The sequence below is a fragment of the Perna viridis genome, chromosome 13 (assembly GCF_037379345.1).
Source record: "Perna viridis isolate PV_CMFRI_1.1 ecotype Kerala chromosome 13, ASM3737934v1, whole genome shotgun sequence".
Lineage (NCBI taxonomy): Eukaryota > Metazoa > Mollusca > Bivalvia > Mytilida > Mytilidae > Perna > Perna viridis.
Genome location: NC_142457.1, coordinates 32033315 through 32054387, shown reverse-complemented (window position 1 = coordinate 32054387; position 21073 = coordinate 32033315). Strand labels below are relative to the sequence as shown.

Here is a 21073-nt window from a genome sequence, read left to right as displayed (position 1 = left end):
GTGGGCCACAGAAGTGCTCAAAATGTGACATTTTTGCCTTCGCAAGAAAAATGACCAAAATTTTGAACTTTAAATTGTAATAACTTTTGAACCCCTTGACCGATTTTAAAAATTTTTGCACCAGTAAGTTACATTTCTTGGGCTCTATCAAACTAATATAGACTTGTACATTTTCTATATACTTCATATTTTGACTGACCTCCCTACCCGGACCTGCACGGGGCCCGGGAGAATAAAAGAAACACTTACCACCGCCGTAATTCAACCATCTAAAATAAGGTCCATATGGAAAAAGTCGTTTGTAATATATGGGCAAAAGATCAGGGAGAGAAGCCGGATCATAAGTATGGTTCTGGTCCTCAACAGGCATTTCTTCAGATAGTTTGTTTACAAATTTTGGCGCCAAATTATTTTTCTACCGGAAGTGAAACTTTACGACAATTGAAGAAGATAAAAATATTTATAAGTGCATTTAATTATGTCTAAATGAAAAATCGTATTTTGCTTAATCCAAATCTAATTTTAAATTAATTATATAAGATTTAATTACTAAAAAAATATTTACGACAACCAAAATTTGGTTTGACTTGGCAAAGAAAACAGACGAAAAGTTGTGAAACAACTCAAGAAAGATTATATCTTCTTGTTTCCCAGGCTTATACTCCCGTTAGTGTATTTGAGTGATTCGATGCATAAAGGAAAATATATCATTTTGAAAAAATGTCACATGGCGTAACATTTAAAATTTGATTAAAATTAAAATGGAATAGCACATCGCCCAACACATCATCGACCCAACTTATAATCAACCTGTGTACTGTATTTACTACATTTACACACTAATCATGTTAACTTAATCCCACATCAGTCGAATTACAAAATATGGTTTATTTTTTTTGAATAGATTTGTTGACCTGCTATTTGCTTTTTAGTGGTGACTATTTTTCTACTTAGTCTTAGGATTCTAAAACTTATCAGTACTTTTGGTTTGCCTCCCCTTGAGCAAGTCTGTGTTGTTTTTATTTTATTTTAATGACAGTGAATAACTCTTTTTATATGGATATATAGATTTGTCAAGTCAAAGCGATATGTGTCATCCGAAGTTAGATTTTTTTAGCAGTTTATGAAGAAACATGCATTAACTCCGTATACTCATCTGGACTTGCATGTAAAAACCTGTAGAAGATTTTTAAGTCCATACTAAGTCTGTAAGACAATGTGAACACTAATTATTTTATTAACTCAAACACAATTACATAAAATGTATTTGGTTTAGGCTCATATATAATATTACAAATTGTCAAATGTACCTACAAGTTGACACCAAAGGTAATTTCTGACAAATTGCTGATGTCAGTCACATTTCCTTTCTTCAAAATAAGCTTTATGGTTTTTTTCTATTAATCTTTAATATGTTGATTTTCCAAATTACACTAATTAAATGTCTATGACTTATTTTTTATGACTTTTTTTTTTATGTCCTCTATAAAATTGGTCATTTTAACTACAAATTCAAAGTTTTGTACGATTATTCCAAAGTTCCTATGACCCATTAATTACTAATGAAAAAAGGATGAGATAGTGATGAAAGGTGCAAGTGACATCTGTAATATGCTTACATAATTTATATATCACCTATTATTAAACAAAAACAAAAGAATGATAAATTTATTAAACTGGACCTCTCCCAAATAAAAGACACGAAACCATGCAAGTTGTGCGACAAGTAGTCTTTCAGTAAAATGAATTTGTAGTAATATTTTATGTAAAATTGGATATTATCTACAAATAAATGTAGAATCTACAATGAAACTGAGTTGATTAAGAAATTTCTCAAAATGTGAAAAATTAAAGTTGTAGATTCTTTTTCTCTTTAATATTATTCAAAGCAAAGGCCTCATTCTGTGTCATGGGAAAAATACTAGCTATTAACTCTCTATGATGTCACAAAGAACAACATATAAAACATTACAACTTTTGAGATTTTGCAAGACAACTACACAACAACCAAACGCCCGTTGTAATTCGACCAATCAGCATCTCAGATCTTAAATCTCTCTAAAGATGAGAAATATTTTTTTCCAACTGAGGTCAGGTGATATGAGAATCAATTAAAAATTTAAGAAACAGAGTAACGTTATACATGTGTACCTGTGGAGCTCTGTAACAACTGAAACTTTTGAAATTGAACATGATGTTGAATGAACAGAAAATTCAATTATATGCATGGAAACACAGCAAGAAATACATACCATGACTAATCATCGTGATAGTGGTAACCACTAACAAAGTGGATGTACATGTAGAATTACTTTTTTACCATCAGAGACATTTACATATTTTATTCAGCATTCAGAATGGTTAGGAATAATGATTTGAATACAAAAGAAGTTGGAATGTATCTGCAGAAATTTCAAAATTTTAAGCAATCACCTCCATCATGCTGATTTATCATGGTATGTCTCTTTCTGTACTGTTACAGTCTGTAACTTATTAACCATCAAAGAAACAACATAATAAGTACAGCACAATAGTGTGATTATTTCTGTCAATAAGTGTTAATTACCAAAATGAAATAATAAACTACACAAAACAAAAATACATCTAAATATTCCACTAGAGTGGAAAGTACCAGGTTATCCTACAACTTGATTGGCCTGCTTGACAGGGGATACGAGACCATATCCCCATGTTATATGAGACCGTATCCCCATGTTATATGAGACTATATCCCCATGATATGAGACTGTATCACCATGATATGAGACTTTATTCCCATGTTACATAATACTGTATCCCCATGATATGCAGTGTTCTATGATTCCTATTTCCTGTCATCCAGGGCAAGTGAAATTTGGGTCAGGGAAAATTAGGTACTTAGTTAAACTTTCCTGTGGCAAGTTGAAAACTTCATATGCTGTAAGGATTTGTTTTGTTAGAAAAGCAGTCGCTGACTGTGGGAAAGTTGATTTTATATGGATTTTTCCCCAAGGAAACCTCAATTTCTGAAAAATCCTAGAACACTGATAAGAGACCATATTCCTATGTTATATCTAAGGAGGAAACAATTCACAATGCTTTTGGTCAGGATACAGTACGATACAGTTGACTGAGGTTTTGATACCATAGGATACAGGTCAAAATACAACCTTTTATTTCTAATAGTTGATAAGTTACTATGCAAATAGTTAAGCAGGACATTTTGTAATGAAAAATCCATCTGTTAAGATCAAAGTTATAGATTCTAAGAATGAAATCTGGCCTCAACAAAACTTATCATTTTGAAATCTGTTGACTGTTTTTTTTTATTCCAAATTGAAGAAAATATATAGGCATGTTATACGAGACCATATCCCTATAGTAGACCCAGGGTTTTATAAAATTGGAATTGAAATAATTGTCCAATTATAACTAATATAAAATTGATCTAAAATATTATCATTATTATAATTAAATGTAAGTAAAATAACATTTTCTAACGTCATTTTATGTTGATGTGTAATGTTACAAACTACTGGTATATGTGCAGATATTGGTGGCATAAACTGATTTGTACAAGAAAATGCAAGATATTAGTAAAACAGATAAAAACACTTCAGAAGAATATATTTGTAATTGGGGATATTCAAAAGGGGTGTGATCTCACAATTCAATATAACATGTATTGCATGTATAAATAGACATGATAAATGATTATTTTGATATAAACATACACAGATTCCAACAATGTCAAATGTTGATGTGTAATGTTACAAACTACTGGTATATGTGCAGATATTGGTGGCATAAACTGATTTGTACAAGAAAATGCAAGATATTAGTAAAACAGATAAAAACACTTCAGAAGAATATATTTGTTATTGGGGATATTCAAAAGGGGTGTGATCTCACAATTCAATATAACATGTATTGCATGTATAAATAGACATGATAAATGATTATTTTGATATAAACATACACAGATTCCAACAATGTCAAATAAAATATCTTTTAAATACCTTTCTGTGCAAGAATCAGGCTAGCACATCATTTTTTTTTCTAAATTTGGTCCTTTCTACCTCAAATATATTCAATACATCTAGAAAACAATCAAAAAGCTATTTAAATTTTAAAAAAGTGTTCCCAGAGCTTCTGAGTGTAGATATTTTTTGACTGGTTATATTTGTAAAGAAAAAAAATGGTAGAAAATTTTCCAGCCATTTTTCCATATTGCATATCAACTAACTAAAGTGGTTATTTCTGGAGGTTATGAGGTAAAAATACAGTTAGATTTTATTGCATTATCCAAGTATATAATGATTATATACTTGAATAATGCAATAAAATCTCTTGTTTTTTTTTATCTTCATGTGCTACACCATATACATATTTTGCTTGATTCTTTGATATATATGCACTTAAAGGAATTTTCTGTCAGATTGTGTATGTCTTCAGTAGTTTAGAGTTTTTGGCTGGGTTGCACTCGTGAATGTCAGTCAAGCAGGCAGTGGGGAAAATGTTTTTGTTACTGCTTTCTCAGCAACTTTAAATCACAGCCACTAGATTATTGGTATGCAACTGTAGTATGAGGTCCCATATCATGGGATGCCTTACAGGTCAGTTGCATGGCTACTTCCTGTTAACAGCAACCAGGCCATTTCTGTTTTTGGCTCAAGTTTTTTTTTCATTTGAACCATGGTGTAAATATTTATATCCCTGTAGTTCTTTTTAATTTTACATTTAAGAAGGAAGGGACATTTTGGCAGAAAAGCTTTTTCACAAAATTTCATTTTTTCCCAAATGTCCATTACCGGTAAACCTATTTCCCTACCCCTCTCATTAAAAAATAGCCTCTTTAATTGGGGTTTCCTCCCATTTATTTAACACTATAGACATTCAGGTTTTTGTTGGGGTCAAAGGTGAATGAAACTTCAATTAGAAACAAGTTTATAGAACTTTCTTAAAATAAAATAAAATAAAATAAACATAAATTTATTTATTTTCATGTTTGAACATCCCTGCAAGGGATTTATTTAGAAATGCTTGAACTGACAACGTTGTAGGTTTTAATTGGGTATGTAAATAAATTATTATTATAGAATATATTTCATATACAATATTATTCTGAACAAGAATTTCAAAGTTAGGTTGCTTTTCCAGATAATAGTACTATTAAAAACTTAGAGGCTAAAATTTATTCAAGTAAGATTTAAAGGTAGGATGCTTTTTTAAAGTTCTAATTTCTTTTACATTGTGTATTGGGTTTCAGTTGACAATAGAATAGCTATGTGTCTTGTTTTTTTTTTTTAATTTTTGATCATTGAGTAAAAGAAAGTTGATTTTATAAAAAAATATTATTCTGCAGATTTAATGATTTGCCATTAGGTTATGTAGGTCGTTGGCCCAGAAAAGTCCATAAAATGAGTTGAACAAGTGTACAGATATGCCCTGTAAAGTCTTCATTTTATGTTTTTTTCTATAGATGGGTTGATTTTTGTCTCTTATGAATAGTTTCACATCATTTATTTTGGGACCCTTTACAGCTTGCTTTAAGGTACATGTATGGGACATGGTTATGCCCATCATTGAAGACTGTGTGATGACCTGTAGAAGTTAAATTGTTCATTGCTTGGCATTTGTTGGAAGACTATCTCATTGGCAATCATACCTCATTGTTTCTTTGTATGGTATGTTTTGGTTATTTCATGTTTTTTCTTGTGTGTGTCTTTTTCTATAGGCTGAATTATTTTACCTTGCACTTGATTCTTGGTTCTCTTAATTACTTTTTGACTCTTTGCCTTCCAAATAGGCTAATGATGCACTGCTTAAATCATTAGATAAACTTAATAAAAATCCTAAACTTTGTCATAAGCATTATAAAGTGTCATGTTGAATAGTTTTTCTCTGATTTCCAGAAAGAAATATTCACACACAAAAAATATTCATTGTGTTTGAGTTGAGATAACAATCTGCTACAATTCACTATGTGGTTGTTTATGATTAGTTTTCCCATGTCTAGTTTTCTCAAGTGCCATCAAGTTTGCAAACTTGTATAAGGTCTGTCTGTCTGTCTGTCTGTCTGTCTGTCTGTCGGTTTACCTATATATATATTGTCAGTAATACTTGTGTGTTGCATCATTCATTAAGATCACCAACAGTTGTAGTTTTACCAATAATATTTAACATGACCCAGATCAATGTTGGAACCAGAAATTCGTAAAAGGGGTGGAGGTTATTCCTGATTTCAGTTTTTTTTTGTATTTGATCAACTTAACTATACGAGCAGAAGAACACTGAAGCCATCATTTTCTATATTAGATTCGCCTGTGCAGATTAAAACTGATAAAAAGTACAATATTTTTGTCTAAAGATAAATTTCAAGTTTTTTAATGTTGTGTTGATATGGTTTGATATTGGACCTATTAAAACTAATGTCAATATTTACATTACTCTTACATAGAAAGATAATACATATCAGTAGTGCAAAAAAGACATCATATATCATTTTGATTTATTTTCTGTGCAGTAAACATTTAAATGGTAAAAGTAACAAATGCCAATAGTGTTCCAATGTATTTATTAAATATATAATGTCCCTGGTTTAGACTACTCAGCCATGCTTGATTTTAATAACAATTAAAAGTACCATGAAACGTACAAAGTGAAACATTTCATGTTAAGTTTAGACAGAGTTTACACAAATTAATTTTACAATGTAAAATGAAGGCCAAAGAAAATAAATTGTTAGTTTAAGGTTACCCAACTACGTTATTTTTCTGCCTACCTTAGCACATTTTACTAGTATTTTTTATGAAATGTCTTGAAACTATTAAATCAATTTAATTGGTTGTGAAGTTTGCCACTCAATACCCACTGCACAACTTCACAAACAACTTCCTTATGATCATGATGAGACATGCAAACATTCAACTGACTGCGTTTTTTAACCTATTTACTCTTTCAACCTATTTTCCTAAAGGACTGGGTACAGGTAGGGTTGTATTGGCCTTGTGGGGTATTACCAAATAGAGTGCAAGGATTTTTCTAGTAGTGTTCTATAAAAATCATTGAGAATATTATTAACAGAAATGAAAATTCAGCTTTTAATGTCGTTGGCCAGTTTCAACATCAGTTTTTATGAAATTTAGAGGGCCAATTTCACCCCTAAATATATCTTCTTTAGATTATGGAAAGTCCCCTGTTCTTTTTTAAGGGTAACAATTACTTGTAAATTATTGATAACATTGGTTTTTTTAAGGGATATATTGTCAAACTAACTTATAAATAACATATAGTGAAAAACATTATCTGGGTTTATTGCATAATAGTTTATTTTTAGCTCAATAAATAAAAAGAAAATGAATCAACACTTCACCATGGGGATAAAGATACTTCATCTTAAACCAATGCCCCTGTTGTATATGTTTAAGTACAAGACCAAAGTCACAGGCACTAGTTTCTAGATATTTTTACAATATACCATCAAAATCAACTTGAAACAAGTATCTGTATCCAAAGTGTCAATTTCACTAGCTTTGGGGCATTGTTAGAACAATCTGACTGGTTAGGCAAAAATCATATTTGATCTGTTTTGACTGGATGCATACATGTACAAAAAAATGTCAAAATAGAAGTTTCCATCATGAACAAATCCAAAGCAATCTTGTCAAGACTGCCCCTGTTTATTTACAGTAAGTACAATAGTTAACTCCAGGGAATAGAGTGGGTCTTCCTTTTATTGACTAAAGAAATGTCAAAGGTAATTAACTGAACAATAAACATGTGGAATTGTTATTTTAACTTTCTATTATTTTATAGGTATTTAATCTCCAGTATGATCATATGTTTAGATGTCTATTTAACCACCTAAGAAAGTTCATCAGGGAGTTGTCATTTTATCAAAGGAAGACTCTATTCCCTGAAGTTGGCCATTTTACACACTGTAACCTAATCCATTTTCACTCCCCTAGTACTTTCAATGATTTTGATAAGATCTCTATACTTAAAACTGTTTGTCTTGTAGCATCTAATGTGCAGCTTAGATAAGGAAACAACCATGTGGTACATATGGGAGTTGCAATTTTTTTTTCCATCTGAATTGTTTTCTTTGGTGCTAAATTAAATGGCAATTTTTTTTTTTAAATATGAATTATAAAGATATAAGGATGATAGGAGATACTCTCTTTTTAATACATTTTCCTAAAAGGCTTGTCCTACCTTTTCACTTCAGTATAATTTGGATCATCCTAGCACAACCCCCCTTCTACCGCAAAAAAAGTTATAAATCACATAATGGTTGCCTAAAATATCACAATATCATCATTTGCTTTATTTTTTTTTCAGGTAATATGGTGATATAAAGAAGAAACTCCACAAGTATAGGTAATAAATCCTGTTATCAAAGAGAATAATCAAGGGAACCAAGGTTATAGCGTTAATCAAAAAAATGTAATCCAGGGACAAAGATCAGACATGGAAAACAGACATACACAACAAAGAACATAAAGTAACTAAAATCATACATACAAAGTAACAAAGGCATAAATGAGCAACTCAGATTCCACTAAAAACTGGGAGCATGGGTGAATAAGTCTGAATTTCCTATTATCCTGCAATTCTCCTATTTTTATTTTTATTTGGATATTGATGTGTCATTGTCATATATTTAAATAAAAAAAGGGGGTTTGCAGGGTCAGTGAAAATTTGTACTAAGATTGAATAAATGAATTATGTGAAATTTCAAGAAAGGTAAGAAAATCTTGGAAATCACTTAAAACAGTAAACCATTTGTCTTACAGCACCCAGACTGATGACTTAATGATCTATCATATCCAACATTAACTGAAGTCTAATCACATTTAAAATCTCATATAATTCTATTCTGCATTAATTGTAAATTAAATTAAAAATTAATTGTGAAACCCCTCAGGTTTCAGTATTTTTTAATTTATTAAATCAGTAGATTTTAAGTTTGTTATTTATACAGCACTATATTTTAGAACTGTAGATTATCTGGTAACTGGTATCAGAAATGGTACAGACCTTCTCATGTGATGACCCAGTTAATTCAACATTTCCCAGAGGTAAGACACACCCTGGCATACGGTGAATTAAGTATATGTCTTTGTAAGAATCATGCAAAATCTGAAAAATGTGGTACACCCAAAAAAGGCTACATATTTTTATTTTGTGGCTATGTTGCTTTATGGGTCTATACTATGAAATTTGTAACTATTCATTCAAATCTTCCTGCTCTTAGGAGATAATCAACATTGAAAATCCAGTATATTCTATTGTATTTGAGTGTCATTTACAGAGTTATCTCCCTTAATTTTGAAATCTAGAGTGCATTCTATATAATTTTTATCTCCTATGAACACAAGTTATATGAAAAATTGAAAGTTAATTTCTGTTTACTATGCATGGCAATTCAAACAAAATATCAAAAATTAAAATATGTAGGCTTTCTAACCATGAATCACATTTTGCATGATTCTTAGTTGGAGTGCTTCTTAATTTATAGTTTGGCATTTTTCATAACAAAATTTACAGTATTTATATGATTGGTACTTACTGTTTATCAAGTACAAATCCTACTAAAATTCAAGCACTGCAAATAGTAGATATGGTTTAAGGTGCAGAATACCAAAAACTTAACAATGTTTTTTTTTACTACAAACACCATATTTTTAATGATGATAACTAAAGATCTTTCTGTATACAGATCTGTATTTTGGAGCACACCATACATGCTTGTTGGGGTTTAATGCCCAAGCAGCAATATTTCAGCTATATTCAGGTGATGAACATGAAAGGATGATAAAATTAACATGAAATGATGATGATGAAATGATAAAAGGGATGGGACACAAGGATAGTAAGGTCGAAAAATTTTGATTGCCACAAGACAAAAGGGAGGGATGGTTAGGGTCGGGCAATTTAGCCTCCTGAGTGCAAACGTTCCTACTATCGAATACCACAGCAGGGTTCTTTAATGTGCGAGGAACATGGCATCTTTCCTAACATGGTGCACCACTATGGTTTGCAGTCAGGTTTTCCGTATTATAGCCTGACAATCCCAGCATATAACATGCCAGGGGTACCCCATTCCACCACCACCCGGACCTGCACGGGGCAGTACACCATACATCTCCCACTTTATACAGATCTGTATTTTGGAGCACACAATACATCTCCCACTTTAATCAACTAAATCAAGAATGATAACTCTCACAAAGTGCCAATTTCATGTACATTCTTAATAATGTTTATCTCAAAAGTGCAACAATTCAATAACAAGTTAAAACTTATTACTGTATAGCAGGTATTTACTCGGGATGCTAGTTATATCAGTTTAAATGTATTTGGAACCTTGATAAACTAAACACCTGTTTAAATTGAACCAGTTCTATAGTCCAAAATTGTTTTAGTTCGGATGAGTTTCACTGTTGTTATCTATTCCTCTTGAACAAATCTGACAAATAGTTTTTACATGACTGCAAAAAAATTGCAGTTGTGTATTGGTATGGCCCAGTCATTGTCTGTGTTGTTGTGGGTGTCCACCATAGACAATTGGTTTTTATGTGATCACTTGAGAATTATTTGTTTGAACTTTATGAAATTTTTTAACAAGGTTACAAACCACAGAGGGAAGGTTGGTAATGATTTTGGGGGTTATAGCCCAACTGTTTAAGAATTAGTAGCCAAAAATGGACCTAAAACAAGTATTTCATAGAATTCAACTATGTAACTCCTGTAAAATGAATTATAAATCTTTGCTTAAGTATGTCAAAAAATGATATTGTGTCCACACTTGCCCCAACTCTTTAGGTTTCAACCACTGCAGTCATATTATGCTGTGCTCCATGAAGCTTCAGTATGTTTGCTGCTCTGTTGAGAAATAACAAGGATTTCAAATGGTTCTGAATTCTTTTAAGATCTTTCATGTTGGAACAATATAAGTAGAAAAAAAAATTATGGGTCATTGTGCTCATTAATATTGAATATTGATCCGCCCCTGCTCCCACTGTCAAATATGCAGCCGGACTTAAGTATATAACCTGTACTATATAATAGTCGGGCAGCATATTTGATATTGGGAGCAAGCCCCTGTGTCCAGTGTCAATAATTTAAATGTAACACACAATATGGGAAAGCAGGATCGCCTATGCTTATTTCACATTGATGAGGTTTCCTGTAACTACAACAAAATTTTCCAACTAACATGACAGAGTACTCATGTAGAAATAGAAATGTTTGAATCTGCCATCCCCCTGGATTCACCATTTGCTTTACACTATATAATAAAGAAGCTTTTATATGTTGTTTTCCTACTGTATTGGAATCTGAAACAAAACGTGAACCAGTCTTGTCGAATGAGAACCGTCTATTCAGAGAGCCGCGAGACCATCACTTTCATAAAAAGTTGAGCGGAAATTATGGAAACCTTTGCAGGAGATGCGCATGCTTTTTGCTAAATTTAGTGCCTAGCAAATCGGTAGTGGGTTTTCCCCCAATGTCGTAAAGGGAAGGTGGTAATTACATATATTTTTGTGTGTCAGTAGTTACACGTGAATCTTCAAGACCGACCCATTCTCTTCCTGAATTTGAATCCCGGAGTCCTGAACGCGGAAGACGAGTGCGACATTTTTCGGATTCTGTTTGTAGAACATTGTATCCATGACAAAGTCACTAGGAAGTCAGTAACTTGTCTAATTGAACCACGTGGCTGTAACTTCCCACGTTTTGTTATCACAGTTGTCGTGAATAATAGTACAATTACTGTATTTGTGTTTAATTTCTTTGAGTTAGATGTAATAGTGTCACTGACCAGCCTACAGTAGTACCAATACGGTGTTTGTGTCCTCATTAAAATTTGTTTTATACCCCGCCACATGAAGTGGCCTTATTGTATGATACCCTCCGTATCCATTCGTTTATCCGTCTTGCGATGGTATCCAGACGGTAACGTGAGAACGGATCAATGAATCTTTTTGAAGTATTACTTTATGTAACTGGTTACATTCAATTTTCAGCAAAATTCAATATGAAGTTTCAAGTTGTGCCATTTTGAACATTTTACCATCCTCCTTTACTTGGCGGGATATTGCTTAATGTTCCATTAATGCCTTAACTTTAAGAAATGCTAATGGGGTCAAAATTCTATATTTGTAATTTTTACATGTACCTGCAAGTTGCAAGTTCGTAATTGGTATTTACGGTAAATTTGTGATTAGTAACATTTTCCAATTTTCCAATAATTGTATACATGTACGTCGTTATTCCTGGTGGTTGAAATAAAATTTTGTTTTTTATACATACATGAGTAACGATGTATTGAAAACCTAGGAAGCGATGGTCGTCTAAGAGTTTCCAAATCAAGAAGTCCAAAGAACGTATACTTTCTTCAAGTAACAACCAACCCTCAAGTTAACTTGGTTATATATTAAGATCAGAGACATGGGAAACTTATATCTATATTGCCTTTCATACAAGTGACTTGTTTTGAGAGGAAAAAAATGATTTCATTTAAGATGTGTTTATTTAACGTAACTGTCTAATAGTCCATGATTCTGAGAGTCATATGACAATATATGGACCGGTTGGTCATGCAACCCCAAATAATTATATGGACCGACAGCTATATGTAAAAATTAAACAAAGGAAAATCTTTAAAAAATAAAATATTTGTTACTTGGTTTTTCATGTTGTGTGATGATGATGAATTTCTGTATTGTTGTTGTTTAGTGTTGTGTCCTGGTTAGCGGTATTGGTTTTCCGTACATTACCTTATTTGTTGTGTATGGTTTTCTGCGAAAAACTACATGTACATGTATTACACATTAGTACATGTAAATGATCCTTGTAGATATGACAGAATGGGAAATAAAATCGAAAACTGTCACCTGTGTCATTATAGATAAATTAGTTACCATGGTAACCAGGTGTACAGGTGTAGAAGATTGATTGTTATGTGATGGTATTTTCCAATAGCCCATTAACTACTTGTAATCTCGCGGATAATTTATTGTAGTTTTTCTACTCTCGGAGATAATCGTAATACATTTTTACTCTGTCAACGTAAACAAACATTTTGAGATATTTTGGGATTTAAGGCTACTGACCTAGGTAATATATACATGTACTTGTAAGCAGGAACTTGAATTATAATTTCAATTTCTCGAACGGGTTAACTTGTAGAGAACCGACATTTGACAGCGTTGTAACTGCATGCGAACGAAAGAATCTAACACTATTCACCTAGTTGCGTTGTGTTGGCAAGCTTGATTATAATCAGAAAAAAAAACATTACTACTTGAAAGGAGGGTGAAATAAAAAAAAATAACGACTCGTAAGCTTATCTGTTTTCTACATGTACACAAAAGCTTTAACCCAACAGAAGACGTATCAAAAATCGAAATATTCGTGATAAGTTTTGAATTGAAAATTAATAGGTTCTCCTTGCAATGGGCCACTGAATCGTTCGTAGTAAAATGTTTTAGTGAGACGTGCTTACATTTATGATATGAAGTCATCCATATGTGAACTAACCGTAAGGAAAATATATACAAGTGAGCATTAATATCACATTGCGTAAACAGCGATAAAAAAAAACAACGCACCTTTGTGGAAATGACAAATTTGCTTAATGATTAAATAATACAGGTGCGAAATATTTGTCGATTTTCTGTGTTACAGGTGCTAATATACCTGTTCGTTCTCTTGTGATCACGTACGGATACTTAGTAGCTTCCGCAAAAAAGTAATTTTTATCACAATGTTAAATGTACTTGTGTCGAAGTGGATGAAAGTCTATTTCCTGGATGTCATTTTTTAAATGTTAAAAACGTGTCATAGATTTTAATAATTTGTGTTGCCACTCAACAAGCTACAAACTAGAAACATCCGGAGAATTGTTAACAGTGAGTTGTCCGGATTGGCTACATACTACTCAGTTCTTGAAGGGAAAGTGTATTAACCGTTAGTTTTGTATGGTAGACAACTAAGAACAAGACAAAAAGAAAAAAGAAAAAAAAACGAGAACGCAGAGAACTTGTGGTTTGCAGAATAATAAATATTGAGATTTTCTCAAAGTTCGTTTTTAAGGGAAGTTTTTTTTTAGATTGGTGGATTAAAATTTTATATTGTGTAGGATTTCTTTAAAAATTGGGAGTAACCCCCATGTATAGTGTCCACTCCCAAAACTACCGATTGTCAAAGTGAGATTCACAGAATCATTATATTTTCGTTCAGTTTTTGTGTTCGTGTTATGTTGTCAATTTAAACCAACTTCGAGGATACAGTGCAAAATGGGATGTGTCCAAAGTCTTGATAATATCTCCGAGTCGGAGAGAAATGTTGAACCTCTACACATAACAAGGCGTGGTAGGTCAAAGAAAATACCAAACTGTGCCGCAAGTGGACAGACAGGTGCTCAGTTCGACGGTATTAGCGTCGACGTAGCTAAAAACAAAAATGTGGAGAGGAAAAATTTGACGGGTGGCGTTAACGAAGCTTCAAACTCCAAAGACGGCCAAGGAAAAGCTTATTCGATTTTCCCAAAATGGAAAGGATATAAAATGTGCAACGTTTGTGAGGACGCTGAATCGAAGGCGAAAAAAGGATTCGTACACAGAGGCCATTGTAATCGGTGCTCAATGGTCAAGGAAATGAAAAACAACTTGCGGACTAATGCTCCTCATAATATGAATATAACGGCATTCGCCAACCTCTTAGCACTGGTATGTACAGTTCTTTTTAGGGATTTTATTTATAGAGTGACCCTCGAGTACGTTCGACTGTCCGTCCGTCTTTTACTCATGAGTTTGTGGGTAATATTTAAAAAGGCGACGATTTATCCTGCACAATGTTGTGAACTATGAATTATAATTTAGGTCACCCTATTAAATCGTGGGTTTGGATTAGGAAGTGAAGAGAAACTTAAAACCAAGACTTGCGAGGATGAGGTTAGGTTCCATCATACTTTTTTTTATTTATATAACGACATTTACGAACCTTTTTTCAATTTGAAAACCACCAGACTAAAAATCGCAAGTTCCATTTTCGAGTTTCATTTAAAATAAAGCTGCATTTGCATTCGAAATTCAAATGTGTAAGCCAGTTAAAAACTATTTAAATAATTGAATCATAAAGTTGAACAAAGAAATAAAAGTCTAAAATTAAAAGTAATGTTTTATTTGACAGATTCAAAGTTTAAAAAAAAAAACAATTGCAGCAGTCTTGGTGCATTTTTGTTTTTATTCCGACGAAACTAAAAAAGTTCACCAACTGATTATTATAATGAGAATTCTGCTGATGCCGTCGTCTTTTTGCACTTATTACAAATTTGATCATGTCAGTGTGAAATTATTTAATGAACGCAATTCTATTCAACTCTATGGTTTTACGCTCACTTTTTACATTTTCTAAATGTTGTTGGTGTATGTAGTTGAATCTCCTTGTAACGGTTATTGGTCGTCATATTACTAGCTATAACTTTCTATATAAATTTTCTGCATTGTGACGGAAGATCGACTAGTTTTGTTTATCATTCATTTTCATTATATATATAAAAAAAGTAATCTTAGTAGGATTAAATTTACTGTTCAATTATTTATTTTGGATGTATAGTTAGTGACACACGTTATATAGATATAATGTTAAATTCCACGGTTTTGCTGTCCGATACAATTGTATCAGCGAGTGTCATTAATGCATTCCATCTAGATTTATCCAGATCCTAGACAATACACATTCTTATATGCGATTTATATTGAACCAAGTAGTAAAACAAGCTTTCAAGTGTCTGTTTTTCCTGTCAAAAATTCTAAACCACTCTCGTTACGTATATTGTCATCCCATTTAATTTAAGTGTTTGTATCCGTGGAACTGTTCTTTATAGGGAAGTATGTCGCTTATCTGTTTGTTAAACCTGGGACCACTTATATTGTATATTTGGAGAGAAAAGGGGATAGTTTAAATTGATAAATTGTGCCATTTTATGTATCAAACAAATACAGTACATGTACAACAGTTCCTTGTTAGAGGAAGTATGCCGAAATCCAATATTGATTCAAGTATATGTACATTTTTTAACTGTAAACCTTATTAATTGCAATATATATATTTATATAATTATTAAAATTAATCACTGCACGTCATTGCATGTAGGATCCAACAATATTCCACTCTACTTTCTGGCCTGTGTTTCATTAAAACTTTATCGAACCCATCGGTTACTCCTCAAATTTGAGGAAACAAACTTCAAGCTAGCTTATTGGTTGAAACTTTAGTCTAGGAAGAATTGGAGGAAACACTCTTAACCAGATTTGTTTATATTAGATGATCTTTTCAGAATAATCTGTTTTGTTCGAATAATGCTTTCACAATCATGAAAGCTTTGATCTTATTGGCTGACAAGAAAGATCATCCAAACTGAAAGTAGATCGGAGTGTTGTTACATATATATCCTACACTAGTAGTGAATTAATAGAATTAGGTCTAGACATGATTAGATTTGATATACTGGAAACTTGTCTAACCCGATTATTGATCGTCCTAAACCTCTGAAACCTGTCAGTTTCTTTCTACAATTGTTCTACAATTAGTTTTTTTCGAATGCGCTCTTTAAGTCACGGGCTCTTGTGTCGAGAGGTTATTAGGAGCTCAATGGGTAATGGGGAAACCCTTTATAGAGGTTATTTTAGCGGGATTTATCTCATAATTTTCTCTACACAAAAGCCTGTGTTAAGATGCCCGTAAGCTGCTTTTTTATACAGGAAGGATAACAATATTTTGACCTGTGTGAATTGATAAACGGGAAGATACAAAATGTGTATCTCAATTGACGTAGATGACTTCTGTTAATCAATCAAACGCTTTAACTTCATACTGGCGAAAAAAAAATCGACTGCTTTTTCCAAGTATGTACATTTGTATTTGGGGTCGCATATTTTCATCTGAATTAGCTATCTTAATTGTATAATTAGAAACAGTCGACTGTTTCTCCTTGAAACACGTGTAGCATACCGAAATTTGCAATTTTTACATGAGTGGTATTTTTAAATTTAGAAATAAACCACTGGGACGATGCCACTGCTGGTGGACCATAGTTATTATAACCAACCCTGTAGTCAGACTTGAAACCCTAAAAATACTGAAGCTTCGTTCCTGGAATTAGGGATTGTACTACAATATCGGTGACGGAGTTGACATCCTATTTCGATATTTTTGGTTTTGAGTGCTTCTAGTACATGTATACAACTTATTTTACTTTTGAATCTTGAATTTCAATAAATTAGGTTACTACTTGAAACACGTGTACAGCATACCAACATCTACAGTATTTATATAATTATATGGTTTAAAATTTTGGAATTAGAAAGATCTGTCATTTCTTGTTGCATTGTTAAGGCAATAAAACCATGGGATGTTAAACTGTGCCAGTGGTTCAAACTTGGAGAATTGGAAAAAACTGGAATATATGGACGGTATGTTCGTCTGTTTAGGGTTAGATCCTTGCAAGATAGCGTTCTATAAACCCGTACTAAAATCAATAACAGCTTCCCATGAATTAAAATATTTTACTACTACACGTTTATGTCCAATTGGGTACCACGACATCGGTTGGGTGCAACTTCCTGTTTTCGGTTATGTTTTCGGAGTTACTCAGCCATAAATTTTTCGTTGCATGAAATAATTTTTTCAAGTGTGGCGCAAATTGAAAGTGAATACCGTGTCTATCCCCTTACGCATGTATTATGGCCTTGGTTTCTCTCATATTGCTAAATACATTTCAAGTAAAATTTTCATTCAGTTCAGGGTAATTTTTAAGTGCCACAGACAGAACATGACCGTAAATTGGCAAAAACGCGCCAGAAAAAACCGAAACCTAAAACTGTGGGGTTAGCCGCTGTTGTGTAGTTATTACCGTTTCCAGAACAAACAAACCGCTGGACTTCATCCATCTTACTTGACACGAATACCCTTGAACTGGATGACATCTGGCTAATAGGCCCTAATTCACATCATAATGATCATGGTCTTTTACAGACACAGAACTATTATTACCAATTAATGACTATAATGATTACTGTAAAGTGAAGTACATGTTCCGGACATGTTTTTCCCTGGTTTGGTCGTAAATCATATTTAACGAGGTGAAAATGTCCATTCATAAAGACAGCAACAATTTGATTTTAGAAGGGGGAGGGATATGTACTTTTTGGAAAAAAATGTTGTAAATTCTCAAAAACATGCATCAAAGGTGGCATTCCGGAGGATTGAAAGCCCCTACGTTTTTGGTGGTATTTTTTTTTCATTTTGGGCACACATTTAGAATTTGGGCAAAAGAAGCAAAGAATAGTTTGAAACCCGTCCCTGTCCAAGCTTTCTGGATCATGCCTGGATATTTTTTTCAAATTTTGATATAAGCAGTATATTATAAAAAATATCTGTAATTAACGTAGACCTGAAATTACAGGTCCTGTTATAATTATTTTGATTTGTCATATCTCCTTGCCATGACTTCTCAAGCTCTGAACAGCGTCTGACTTTAGAAATTCACTAGACGCTGCAGCGAGTCATCTCAGAAAATGCAAGAACCTTACCAAGTGGGGGAAAAGGAGATGATTTTACGCGACATTGTTCAATTGTTAACCGACTTAAGATTTGATTAACGCCCGAGAATTTCGAAAAGCCTGTCTGCAGCAGTAAGGGAGGAAACAAACGTCTGGCGGAGCTTGATAAATGTTTATTGGATGTTTATAGAAACCACTAATTCCACTTCCCATAGGCTTCTATGCTAATTTCACAATATTCAATGGCTCCTCTGGACTTTACCTTAACTTTAACCTGCAGAGGACTATATATCAGCATGGTTCTACATATTTCAGCTCACAATCCTCAAAATGGCATGTGGGGTTAACAGACTTGCAGTGCAGTACTGGTCACCGGAAGTGAAGGGTCTATAAATAGCACAGGAAATCCCAGTGTTTTCACAAGATAGGGGTATATTCAGAAATCATTATGGAGATTAGGCTTCACATCACAAGAAGCAAAATACACCTATAAAATGTACAGAAATGTTTTTCCTCTCTGAAACTCTTTAAATTTTTAAAATAAAATGAGAACTTTTTTCACAGCATTATGAGGAACAGGGGTAATTTCTGGGTAAGACTATTTTTGCGTATGTTCCAAATGCTCATTTGTTGAATTGGTGGTATGTAACCTAAATTATAAGGCATGAGGGGGCGTGAACAGAGTAGTAAAGAAAGTTAAAGGAAGATGAAGCAAAGGATTTTAGTCTTCGAAATGATGAAGTTTGTGCAATACTTTCTCATCCCATACAGATTCAGAAAATTGAATTCAAATTTATTGATAAATGATTGAAGTAACAGATTAACTTAGTTTATTCATTTACATTTTTATGTGTCATTATTTTTTTTTTCATTAGTTAGTAAAGGTGTTTGGAAAGTTAATAGAAAAATATTGGCTATAACAGAATAGAATAGAATAATTTATTAAAACCAATCATCCGCCATTTCTGGCATATACAACATACATATATATAATGCAATTACAGATGAAACAATTAAAATGAAAATAAATTTTTTCTGACATTATTGCACAGGAACATGATTATTACAGGAATTTTTTTGATAATTTCTTACTTATGTAGATAAATATATGAAGTTTGCAAGTTGGTTGATTACCTCCTCATTTTCATTTATCATTAAACAAATCAATTTATCTCATGATAAAAAAGTGAAATTTGAACAATAGCTGTCTAAAATGATCTGCTTTGAAAAATTGCTGGAGATATTCAATAAATTCAATTAAACTGTCTTTCCATCTTGGATATAACATTTATTAGGACATTCTACATAGAATGCAATTTCTGAATAGTTCTAGATAATTATTATTATCAGATAATTTTTAGATGAACCATATACCTTATTAATTACAGATCTATGGACGAACTACGATCTTTGAATGATCTAATTGCGCTAATGTATTATGCCTGCCTTGTAATAACTGGTTTTAATTTTATAGAAACCACTCTGTAAATGTTGTATTAAGTATCTGTCTTTATACAAATCAGACAGAAGGTGATTCATGCATGTCAAATACCCACCAAAGTCACTTTTGTTCCTAATTCATAATCAGTTACAGACCACATAACCATTCTTAGTTTTTCATTTGGGTGTTGTGCTTTTAAGATAAAATTATTTAAATTGTACTTGGAATTATCACTTTGTAAGAGTTATCTTTCTTGATTTGTTTTGATTTGGTTGTTTTGGTGTGTTATGAATGTAAGGTTTTCTTAAAAGTACAGATCTAAATACAGAAAGGACTATTGTTACTGAAGACTGACAAAACATTGCTTATTTGGAGGGTTTTTCTATACCATGAATCACCTGTATCATAAACAGTGTCTGAATTTTATATGGACTGGTACTTAACAGGTCCATTGACTTCAGTATGAGTATGACTTTTTTTTTTGTACCCCACACAAAATGGTGGTATTTTAAATCATTCTTTGACCTGTGTTTCTATGTGTTGGTCCCTTGGACATTTACAAGTATTTTTTTTTTCTTTTTGATCTTCATAGTAGCCAACAAATATTTAATCAGATTGAGTTTCATATAAATCATCAAGGTTGTTTTTTTTTCAGGGGAGGGACTTGAATAAAAAAGAAAGATTTTGGTTTGTCAGTGATCACCTGGATAGCACCCCTTTTGTTTTATTGATTTTCTTCAAATTTTTGAGAATGATAGGAAGCTAAAATGATCTTAGATGGTATTGATGGCCTTTATATATTGTTCCTTGGATGGATTGACACATCATGTGGAATTTAGATTTTTTGGTATTCATAAATTAACCTTTAAAAGGTAAAGGAACTTTGTATGTATGGGAACATGAACTTTGTATGTATGGGAACATGAACTATTACCAACATGCTCATTTAAGATCTTTTTATTAGATTTTAACTTTAGTTGCTGTTTTATGTGTCCCATGCAGAGTTTAGACACAACTAACGCTTGGTTAATGTTATGACTTTAAAAGGAAAGAAACATCCATAAGACTGGTCACC

The 21073-nt window shown here is 32.5% G+C and overlaps 2 protein-coding genes across 4 annotated transcripts in view; one reads left to right on the top strand and one right to left on the bottom strand.

Moving 5' to 3' along the window:
- The window catches only part of LOC148600340 (DNA primase small subunit-like), a 39388-nt gene extending 25823 nt beyond the window's left edge, over positions 1–13565 (bottom strand). The window contains exon 1 of one of the 2 annotated variants that reach the window (XM_088557033.1): positions 13496–13565. In XM_088557033.1, coding sequence (XP_088413159.1) covers positions 13496–13514 — 19 coding nt within the window. In that variant the 5' untranslated portion in view covers positions 13515–13565. Of the gene's footprint in view, positions 1–249; positions 410–13495 lie in introns of those variants that run through there. The other variant, XM_088557032.1, reaches the window with a different exon arrangement.
- LOC148600338 (inositol-trisphosphate 3-kinase homolog) overlaps positions 581–21073 on the top strand; it is a 56489-nt gene continuing 35996 nt past the window's right edge. Inside the window, exons 1-3 of one of the 2 annotated variants that reach the window (XM_088557031.1) lie at positions 581–666; positions 8323–8361; positions 8979–9062. In XM_088557031.1, coding sequence (XP_088413157.1) covers positions 9033–9062 — 30 coding nt within the window. In that variant the 5' untranslated portion in view covers positions 581–666; positions 8323–8361; positions 8979–9032. Of the gene's footprint in view, positions 667–8322; positions 8362–8978; positions 9063–12994; positions 14721–21073 lie in introns of those variants that run through there. The other variant, XM_088557030.1, reaches the window with a different exon arrangement.